The 10,382-nt window shown below is 50.8% G+C and overlaps 5 protein-coding genes across 5 annotated transcripts; 2 read left to right on the top strand and 3 right to left on the bottom strand.

Moving 5' to 3' along the window:
* Nucleotides 1–288: 288 nt before the first annotated feature.
* On the top strand, nucleotides 289–1,050 carry rrg9 (mitochondrial ribosome assembly protein RRG9; the record flags this gene model as incomplete). Its single annotated transcript, XM_056885161.1, has 1 exon — nucleotides 289–1,050. One exon carries the CDS (start codon nucleotides 289–291, stop codon nucleotides 1,048–1,050), a length of 762 nt encoding a protein of 253 aa, XP_056743439.1.
* Nucleotides 1,051–1,608: 558 nt separating this feature from the next.
* Nucleotides 1,609–4,210, top strand: N7443_005104 (putative intracellular protein transport protein (Sat1); the record flags this gene model as incomplete). Its single annotated transcript, XM_056885160.1, has 3 exons — nucleotides 1,609–1,847; nucleotides 2,140–3,275; nucleotides 3,330–4,210. The coding sequence occupies 3 exons, from the start codon at nucleotides 1,609–1,611 to the stop codon at nucleotides 4,208–4,210; spliced, it is 2,256 nt and encodes a 751-aa protein (XP_056743438.1).
* A 619-nt stretch (nucleotides 4,211–4,829) lies between these two features.
* N7443_005103 (F1F0 ATP synthase subunit 5) lies at nucleotides 4,830–5,794 on the bottom strand (the record flags this gene model as incomplete). The annotated part of the gene is made up of 4 exons (XM_056885159.1): nucleotides 4,830–4,943; nucleotides 4,998–5,087; nucleotides 5,149–5,463; nucleotides 5,633–5,794. The coding sequence occupies 4 exons, from the start codon at nucleotides 5,792–5,794 to the stop codon at nucleotides 4,830–4,832; spliced, it is 681 nt and encodes a 226-aa protein (XP_056743437.1).
* Nucleotides 5,795–6,428: 634 nt separating this feature from the next.
* On the bottom strand, nucleotides 6,429–8,552 carry N7443_005102 (uncharacterized protein; the record flags this gene model as incomplete). Its single annotated transcript, XM_056885158.1, has 5 exons — nucleotides 6,429–6,670; nucleotides 6,729–6,862; nucleotides 6,919–7,012; nucleotides 7,075–7,548; nucleotides 8,120–8,552. The coding sequence occupies 5 exons, from the start codon at nucleotides 8,550–8,552 to the stop codon at nucleotides 6,429–6,431; spliced, it is 1,377 nt and encodes a 458-aa protein (XP_056743436.1).
* Nucleotides 8,553–9,053: 501 nt separating this feature from the next.
* On the bottom strand, nucleotides 9,054–10,189 carry N7443_005101 (LysM peptidoglycan-binding domain-containing protein; the record flags this gene model as incomplete). Its single annotated transcript, XM_056885157.1, has 2 exons — nucleotides 9,054–9,680; nucleotides 9,737–10,189. 2 exons carry the CDS (start codon nucleotides 10,187–10,189, stop codon nucleotides 9,054–9,056), a joined length of 1,080 nt encoding a protein of 359 aa, XP_056743435.1.
* Between the last annotated feature and the right edge of the window lie 193 nt (nucleotides 10,190–10,382).

Raw genomic sequence — 10,382 nt, 5'->3', positions numbered from 1 at the left:
TTGTGGTGTGAAATGGAAGAATGAAGATGAAAAAGTGAGCAGTCAGGGTAAGGGAGGGAAATTTGTAGTAAACGAATCAAACACGGAGATAGAGAAGTTGGATTGAGAGGTTACAGACTTCCCATTGCGCGTCGCAGCAGAACCTGGTTGAGGATAATCACAAAACAGACTTCTTTATAGTTGGGCTTGGCTCTGTGCCTTACTTATCGGGCAGCGATCTTATCGCCACCGGGGTTCATCTTTTTCGTCACGACACTTCCTCCTTGATCTTCACTCACGCCACCTACAATGGCAACACAATGTACTGCATCTGCCAAGATGGCTCTCCCGGTGCTTTTACGCAGTGTATTCCGCTCTGAATTTCCCCGCAACCTGCATGCTACTTCTGCGCACCGACTTACTCGCCCTCAACGAACCTTTCAACAACCACGACTTTACAGCTCAACGCCGCGCTTTTGCCAGCTTGTGCTCGACCAGTCATCGCCTCAGTCAACTGAGTCCTCCTCACTCCAAACTACAGAAGACATCGCCTCAAGTGCTTCGCAAAAATCCACACCCCCAAGCGCGAAGAGCCAAGTAAAGACCAAGCGCGACGGCAAGAAAGCGACGAAAGAAAGCAAGAGTACTGGCAAGGATGCAAAGTTCGACAAGCCGAAGAAGCTTCCTATCAATAAGAAGAACACCGAGCATTGGCAAATACAAAAGGGCGCGCTAGGCGAGAAATTCCCTGCCGGCTGGAACCCGCCCAAGAAGCTTTCTCCCGACGCACTCGATGGTATCCGTCACCTGCATGCCACTGCCCCCGATCGATTCACAACTTCGGTTTTGGCCGAAGAATTCAAAACCTCTCCGGAGGCCATTCGTCGCATCCTGAAGAGCAAGTGGAGACCGTCTGGGGAGGAGGTGGAGAGCCGGCGCAAGCGATGGGAGAAGCGACACGAAAGAATCTGGAGTCAGATGAGCGAGTTAGGTCTTCGGCCATCCACCAAAGCTTCTAGGCCTGTGGGCGATGCGAGCAGGTTGTTGTATGGAGACGACGACAATAAATAGGGGGAAATCTCAATTTGTACATCATCTCGGCGTCCACTCTTGCATCATAGCGGTCTTTTTTTGATAGACATATTCTATATTGCACATATGGCTGGTGAATTAATGATCAAATTTTTTTTTGGAATCAGGGCTTGTTCCTAGATCATGGAGTGTTATATGGGTGGACATAGAGTCGACCAGAGTCATCCCATATCTCCAATTCGAGAGTAGTCGATCACTAATATTAATTGCCATGAATCAAATGTCTATTCAATCAACTATACATAATCGATTAGGGTAGCTATTTTGCACATTACATAGAACAAAGGGGTCCCGCCAATGGAATTGTGGAGGCGGCGTCACGCAAGCTCCCTACAACTCCGACTCCGACTCCGACTCCTCGGCAGACACGTCCCATGGACATACATCTCGCGCCTTGTCTTCCATCTGACAGCATGGTGCTGCCTCTTTGACAATCATTATAATCTGTTCTTGACGGTCGCAAATCCCCGACTCCTGAGAACACACACTGAGTGCAGTAGGTCGATACAGCAGACCACATGCTGACACCGCGCCGCTATGCCGTCGAACATCCAGGTCTTCGTGAACTGGAGAGACCAGACGATATTCGCAGGGGAGAATGTGGAATGCACTATTACCTTTAAAAACATCGCCGATACTGCATCTGAAGCCGGCAATGGAGCTGAATTTGGTCAACACCAGCGCAAGGCGTCTCGGGTCGCGAACCACACCAGCACTCCTTCAGAATCTTTCTTCTCGATGAAATCACCCCAGAGCCTCTTCTCAGGACGGCGATCGTATTCAATTAGCTCTCAGAGAAAGCCTTTCCACCGAACCGCCTCTTCGTTAAGCTCCCCGCTCGTCTCCTCCCAGAGCTTCCCCCCCCAGCGGCCCCTCCACACCTCGAACTTGGCAGCCTGGCCACAGCCATAAACGATCCGTGTCGATACTCTCAATCGATAGCGAAGGCCAGACCGATAAAGCACCGTCATCGCACAATTATAGAGGCAAGCCGGCCCGGGCCCATGGACGTTCAGCGAGTCTTCAGATTTCCCCCAGGAGGAACGACAGCTATGACGATTCTTATAGAACAGGGGATATGATGGCTCATAAACCTGCACTTCCTCGGACTCACAGTGGTTACTCAAAAGCGAGATCTCACGTGCCTGGTCCTACGCTCGCAGAATCCCCAAACGAGTCAGCCCCCGGCAATCTGACAGTCGATACCTCCCGCCTAGGACGATCTAGTCGCCAAAGTTCTCTGGCAACCAGCCCGGTTGACCCGACTGAGCAATTGCGCACTTCTTCTCGGAGGCGTCAGCCACCCTCTTTCGATTTCAGGTTTCCAGCTGCCTCTCCAACAACCGAGCCAAACCACCACCCACGTCTCTCTCCTTCGCCCAAATCGACCGACAGGATCACCCCGAACAAGACATCAGCGAGGGATGCTTCAACCTTGGGTGCACCTTCGCATCAACAACTGACGCGAATAATATCAGCTACAAGCGTCAACGGAAGTACCCGGAGCAGCGGCGAGTTTTACTCGGTCAGCGACCATTCCAGTGAGACATTAGCTTCCGAGTACACAACCTATTCAGCTCAAGGTGCACGAGCGCCCCCTCCACCCGCTGCTCGACATGCACGGCATTATTCGAGCGTGGCAGCCCCCTCTGTCAGATCCAACGATGGCCAGGCGCTGCTGATGGGATATGCGCAAATTAGCGCATCATTCACAGTCGACGGATCTCTCGTCAATCAGTCGGTCTTCGACGAAGTTAAAAGGAAAGGAGTCGTCGGTGGGCAACCAGGTACCGGCGGGCTCCCAGGACGGCCAAGCTCTGCCAGCAATGATCGAGCCCGCAAAGGTGGCGGCTTTTGGGGCTCGTTCAAATGGAACGCTATCGAGGAGTCAATCAATGGTCTCCTCTCTAACAATGAGCTTGATGGTTTACGAGAGATGCGTGGAGTTGCTTCGTCACGATCAATTCCATTGCTATCCACTCCACAGTCGCTTCTCTTCGTCGACCTACGGCTGTCGCCCGGGGAAGAACAATCGTACTCATTCTCCTTCTCTCTGCCCAGGGGGCTTCCGGCGAGCCACAAGGGCAAAGCTATCAAGATTTCTTACAATTTGGTCATTGGCACTCAGCGGCCCAGCGGCCCCAACGAATCTCAACGTGTCAACCGCATCAACATCCCATTCCGTGTGTTCAGCGGTGTTAATGGTAAGCTTCAACTCAACCGATCCCTACAGAATTCCCAGATCTAATAGCTTTTAGACAAAGGAGACGTTCTCGGCCATGATCTGATGTCGCCATACGTGATTCTCCGCGATGAAGCCAAGGTACAAAAAGTTGGAGCCAATGCTCCTGTCACTCAAAAACCACAGAGTATCAGCACCCAATGGAACACGGCTGGGGATTTCTTGTCATATGTGGATGAGATCCTAGAGCAGCGCGCGCGATCTAATTCTCTGTTTCCCCCTGGTGCACTTCTCTCGAGGAAACCAAGTTTCGAAGAAATTCCCCATGCAATGACTTGTAAGGACATCATCGACTTTGCAATCCTCCGCAGCAACCAAGCTGTGAACTCGCGGCGCAGTCCCAACCGTTTTGAGATCGCTCGCGATGGGCAACGCATTGCCGTGGTTGTTTTGAATCGCCCTGTTCACCGACTTGGAGAGACGATCATGGCTACGGTGGACTTTGAAAATGCCTCAATCCCATGCTATGCTGTCCGAGCGTCACTGGAAACATCGGAGAAGGTGACACCCACCCTCGCGGTCCGATCAAATGCAAGCATTCACCGAACGACACGGCGCATCCATGCGTCTCTTTTCGAGAATACCCTATACGCCACAAGAGTGGTCTTCAGCCCTGCAATCCCTATCACCGCAACTCCCACCATTCTCACAAGCGGCGTCACCCTAGACTGGGACCTGCGGTTCGAGTTCGTCACACCAACCATGCACAATGAACAAGGTCCCAGTCCATCCGGGACACAGCTCCTGGAAACACTGTCTTCTGATGATCGCGGCAAAGTGATGTCCGCGATGGAACATTTGGGCTGCGAGTCTTTCGAGATCTCTATTCCACTCACAGTCTACGGTGAAACCGTGCGAGAGCAGCTGCCGGAAGAGAACGAAGGGTACGCTATCTAAGGATGCGTGATATGTTTCCGGCACTGGCGGTACAGCCCAACTTCTTGAGCATTCGATTAAGATATCCCCCTATCCCACCTGTGGGTATGTTCCTTGCATGCGCAGCGTTTGTCGCATTTGTTAAATTAGGTATATAATTCGTGTTGATGCCCCCGTTTCGGCAGCACTTGAGGCTCTCCGTAGTTTCTCTCAATACATAATTTACGGGCAAAATTGCACTAAAAACAGCAAACAAACAAAAACAAAATATATACATATTCTTGGACTTTGGAAGGCTGCATAGATAGCCGCTCAAATGATAATTCAACGAGTTGAGCTCGGCTTGGATGAGCAGTCAGGGGGCAGGCACCCTTAGCCTTCATTATGTGCAGCTATCCATACATACCTTGACCCAGCAATTGAGCGGGGCTTTTAGATAGACCTATGCAGAGTACTAGAACTCATATCTACGCCCGGAAACAGTGATAAGAAAAATGTGTATTGTGCAAGTCACAGATATTGAAAACAAATGGAAGAAAAGAGGGATCCAAGAAACCCCTCGATTCCACCTTCACCAGACGCTAACGATCATGCGGGACGGAATGCAATATGAACCATCCCCCACAACTCTATTTTACATTTACAAAGCATCAGTAAGAGCCTTGTTCATCTTGGCGATCTTGGAGGAGACGCTGAGGTCGACGGTGCGGTCACCGATCTCGACAACGAGGCCACCGACAAGGTCGGAGTTGACCTAGGAATGTCAGCTAGATATTCAATCGGACCACAAGGGATGGTAAAAGTTTACCTTGGTGACAATCTTGAGCTTCTTGCCCTGGCTGTACTCAGACTTGGCAACGGCCTTCTCGAGGCGGTTGATGGTCTTGGTGTCAAGCTCCTGTATTCGTGATTTATTAGTAAAGCACTCGTTAATCGAATAACACGTGTGAGCAACGCACCTGAGCGGAGGTGATGCTCAGCTCGATCTCGCCGCGGTGAGCGCTCATCAGGGTAGCGAACTTCTCGCAGACACCCTTGAGGGAGCCGAGACGGTTGTTCTCGGCGAGAGTGGCAAGGAAGTTCTTCAGGATGTCGGCCTTGTCGGCACCGGCGACCTTCTGGAGCTCCTCAATGATCTGCTTCTTGTCGGAGACGGTCAGGGTGGGAGCGCCGAGGATGGTGTGCAGCTTGGGGTCGGCCTTCAGGGTCTGGCCGAGGTTGGCGATGGCCTTGGAGGTCTGGTCGAGAGCAGAGGACTTGGTGGAGGCTTGGTACTATAGAGAGGCAAGGTTAGAATCGGTGTTGTTTTGCGCGTGTTTGTCCCTGCGACAACCAGCTCCAGAATTGACGCAGAGGCGGCAGCGGGAGGGGTCGGGGCGACACGGAGTCGCGAAAAAACTCGACAGGGTAGGAGCTATATCCTGCAAAGGATCGGGTGCATACCAGAGCAGTGGCGTAGGTACCGTCAACGCCGAAAAGGGCGACCGGGGGGCGGACTTCCTGGGCCGGGGTGGCATAGGTGCGCAGACCGTTGAAGGCCGGGCGGGCGACGGAGAACTGCTGGGTGGCACGGAGGCCGGTGCGGGCGATGCGAGCGGACATCATCGTGGAATTGAGCAGGAAAATATCCTCGAGAGAGGGGGAGGAGGCCGTGGGAGTTGAGATGGAGGGAGATGCTAGCGACGGTCGGAGGGCTTGCGTCCTGAGTGCAGGTTGAGTTCGAGGTCCGACTTCTTCCCGAGTCACGTGCTGTGCTGACCTAATCCGTCCGATTTCCTTTTTCGTTCAGCTTCAGATTCCTTGAGTAAGACTTATCCTTGTTCTTTACTCAACAAAGCGTGTATTAGACTCGGATTGGAATATGATCTGTTTCAACTAACTATGGATTTATTTGATACATTCAGTTCCTGATTACAACTCACCAGGCTTACAGCCCAGCTTTCCGGTCACGGTAAACATCGGAACGGCATATGTCGCGTCAATTGTTTTGCAATAGCTATGTTTAATAACAACAGCAAACCCCCATTGTCCATTCTCCCCGGAGAACCCGACACGATCAAAACGTCAAAACGCCGATGAAAACCCATCAACATATCTGAATGGCAATAATGTATTCTCCATGTCCAAACGCCGGTGGGAACGATGTCTTCTGTGTCTCCATCCGCCAGAAAGTCCAGTTTCTGAAATCACAGGCATCTTTCCCATGCAAAGAATATGAAGATATCCTTCATGCTACGCTTTAGTCACTGCGCAACATGCTGTCCACCAGATCACCCAGAGGCCCCCAGTAATCCTTACCAGTAGCCAGCTTGTGCTCATCGATAAACAGGACATAGTGTTTGAAGCTGGTGTTGAGGTGAGGCTCAAGACCGAGGTGCACGACTACCGGGTAATGATGGCAGTAGATATGAGCGTAAACACGGTACAAGCGCTTGAAGATCTGGCGGATGAGACTGGGGAAGGTTTTGGGGAATGGAACGCCTGCAGACGAGAGAACAAATGAGCTTGGCACTCCAGGACAATCATCGAGTATACATACCGATTCGGCTAGGGAACATCTGCTCATTATCGATGTTGCTCTGTACCCAACTCATCAAATGCTCAATGTATTCTGGTGCGGACATCTTGGTCGGGCGCTTGAAGTTCTCCGAGTCTTGCCAGAGGTATTCGAATCTAGATCATCATAAGCCGGGATTCATTACGATCTATCTTCTCGCGATAAGCCATACTCATCGGTCGCCTTCATTTCAGGACATGTCTGCGGCGAGCAGAACTCGGTTATGGATCCATAGAGGAGGTTTATCTGGTTGTAGAAATCGACAACTATCAAATGTCAGAACTCCATTAGCATCGTTTGTCTGCCGATGGTGCGAAGGGTGTCATACTGTTCACAGCAAGCCATTCACTCGAATCCTCGCCCTCGGGGAGCATGACAGCCTTGCGCAGACTGCCACTTCCCAAAGTCGCCTCGGCAAATTGTCTGAGCTGGTAACTACTGGTGCCCTTGGCCGCAGAGCGGGGCTTGAACGGGGCTCGCGTCCGCGCATTGCTGGGAGGGGTTAGTCCATATGAGCCTTGCTTGAGCGCGCGCACTGCTGGAGAGAGATAGGATGGAGGTTCCAGAAGAGGGATATGAGAAGTACGGGTGGTCTGGTAGATGCCCGACGGGCTCAGACTGAGGGAAGGGGTTGGAGGGGATCGCGATAAGGAATGAGACGAGGTCTCGGAGGGAGTCGACATGTGAGATGAGGCAGAAGTAGAGGGGACCGACATTGTGGTGATGAACGAAGCCATCTTATTTTCTTGGGAATCTCCCTTGTTATTTGCGGCGGCGGGGTGAGCGCTGATCGGGGGTGTGCCTGCATTCCGATGTCAGGGTGAGTTGCGCTGCGCGGGAATTTGGACCGTAAGGCACGACATACCAAATGAGACCTTGGAAGTGTGTAGTGTGCAGTGTGCGGTGTGGAGTGAGCAATGCAGAAAAGAACGTAATCCAGACCGAAGAAGCGCAAGTGCAAGGGAGAGGTTATCGGGTTCAGCTCCACCAAACTTGATAGCGATCGCGGGCTGTCCACGTTGCCCCAGTTACCGCCCTACGTCAGGATATGATCTCGATTACTTCCATTGACCTTGTCTACTTCATGCCCTCAATCAACAGGCCTTACAGCCCTGAAGCTCGGGCTTTGAGTTGGATATCCAAATTATGTATGGTAATTTGAAACATCGTAGTTGACGATGACTACCTCACAGATACCCCGTAAACCCCCCCCCACCTTGGAAGTATATATCCGCCAGGCTAAACTCCGGGAGCAACAGGTTTCAATTGATAGACATGAAGGAAACAACCAAGTTCAAAGGTGGAGATGGATAGGTATATCCCGAAATTTAAAACATTGAAAGACATGTTTCACCCTCATTTCGCAGCTCTACCCCCCAATTCACGCTCCATCTCCCCATTCTCAGCCATCTCATTCAGCACTCTCTCGGCAATCTTCATAGCATCCACCCCAGCAGGAGCACCGCAATAAACCGTAGCATGAATGATAGCTTCCCGGATCTCAAGCTCACTGAGCCCATTGTTCCGCGCCCCTCGGATATGAACCGCCAACTCAGGACCGCGGTTCAGGGCCATCAGCATGCCGATGTTGAGCAGACTGCGATCGCGCTTCGCAAGGCCCGGTCTGCCCCACACGTTTCCCCAGGCCCATTCCGTAATGAGCTCTTGCCCTGGTCGAGAGAATTCAGTCGAGCCGTTCTCGAGGGCTCTGTCGACATATGCATCTCCGATAACAGAGCGGCGGGTTTTAAGGCCTTCTTCAAATAGTTGTTTGTGGAGTTCGTCGAACTTTGGGTCGGTGGACATCTTGGCGGTGGAATGGGAGATTGATCCCTTTCAGCTCAATGCCTGAATTAGAGTAGAGCGAATGATTTTCGGAGAGATCTCAAAAGAAGTGGCAAGTGTCCAGAAGTATCAAAGCTTGGTTATTTTCGAAGATTAGAATGAGTATTCCCGACTAGTGATCGCTTTATCGGGTTCGGCTCTGCAGTCGGGTCAAAGCGGAAACTGGAGCCCCGCATCCATATGGCTTTTTCTTCGGACACCAAAGCCATTGTACAGAAGAGGGTTGGAGGTAGTCCGTACCTACGATTAAAAAGAGCTTCGTTTCCCGCGTCAGATGCGAGTCCTGAAACGGGACATATGGCACCTTGAGCCTAAGGTCACGAATAATCTAATTTTTACAGCACTTGAGTCCCAAACGGAACATAAACAGGAGAATTAAAATTCAATTTGTGTCGAATGTACTTATGATCATGCACCAAGATCAATCTGGAAATGCAATACTAGAGAAAAAGGTTCATGCTTTTAGCTCGTAGAACATTTCAACGAGACCCACGCAATGCCCCAATTCGGGTGGTACATATCTTCCTTCTTGCAACCACTGGTCGTCTTGAGCTCAAAATTGGTACCCTTCGAACCATCACGGTCTTTCTCGTTGTAAATAGTGCAAGTGCCGCCTATCACGATAAAAGACCAAAAGACCATACCAGTGGGGCTGGAGGCACAGCTTGTCTGACTGAACCCACCGTCGGTGAAATACCTGCAAGAAGCGCCGGTGTCTTCAACCTCAGTGCCGAGATCTCGGACATTATAGCATTCCGAAACTTCTGCACCATGTAACTCAATGAGATCGTAATCGTCGCCACAATCATCGCCAGTGTAGGCTGTGAGTGTCCATTTGTTGGGCGCGTCTACGGCTGTAGTTGCGGCAGCCTTTGTAGTTGAAGTAGTCTCCACTTTGGTTGTTGTCGATTCTGCTTTTGTACTTATGGTTTCAACTTTGGCTGTGGTCTTGGTCTCTGCACCGTCTTTTGTAGTCTTTGTAGTTTTCTCCATTGTGGTTTTATTCGTCACTTTTGTTCCACAATTCGAGATGCAATGGCTCGAAGAGCAGACATCTGAGATAGTCGAGCATGTACCGGATGAGATGCACTGAAGAATTGTTAGATTAAGTTGCAAGGAAAGAAGTCAAACCACACAAGACTCACACATTTGCCCGATGGACAGGGATTTAGAGAAGCCAGAGCAGCGTACTTGCTTGGTCGTGCTGTTCCAGGTACTTGAGGACCACAAGTGGCGTCTGGAAGTGCGACCGGCATTGGAGGGAATCCTGTACTGAGGCATATGAAATTGCCCTGTTGGATGCCATCGCAGCCTTTCCAGCCATATGTCTGCTTGTTCCAAGACTTGATATCGGCCACAGTAATATCATAGGCATGAGCAATGCTTTGGCAAGAATCCGTTGCCTGGATAGCGTAACTGTCGCAAAGGCCATTGCCATCTGCCTTTGGTGGGAGGTTGGATGCTGTTCGCGAAACTACTGACCAAAGAAGGGTGCGAGATAGAGCATAGAAATCTTCGATAAGTGAAGATGCTGTGACGGTCCGCAGTAGCACGTTTAGGATGAGGAAGAACAATATTTCTAGCTTCGAGATCCTCATCATGAATCCGGACGAAGTAGACTCGCTATTTGCGATTACCTTTGAGCAGTAGCAACACGATTTATATGGACACCCCATAGTATGCCTAACCAATTGCATTGCTACACCTTTGAAAAGAAAAAAAAGAACAAATGAATCGGAATAGGATTGAAAAAGGGAGTCCTAATAATAGCATCAACATCAATGAGCATAA

The sequence above is a fragment of the Penicillium atrosanguineum genome (assembly GCF_028827265.1).
Source record: "Penicillium atrosanguineum strain IBT 20685 chromosome Unknown utg000003l_segment0_segment0, whole genome shotgun sequence".
Lineage (NCBI taxonomy): Eukaryota > Fungi > Ascomycota > Eurotiomycetes > Eurotiales > Aspergillaceae > Penicillium > Penicillium atrosanguineum.
Note: the sequence above shows the minus strand (reverse complement) of the source record. Positions and strands in the feature narration are given on the sequence as shown.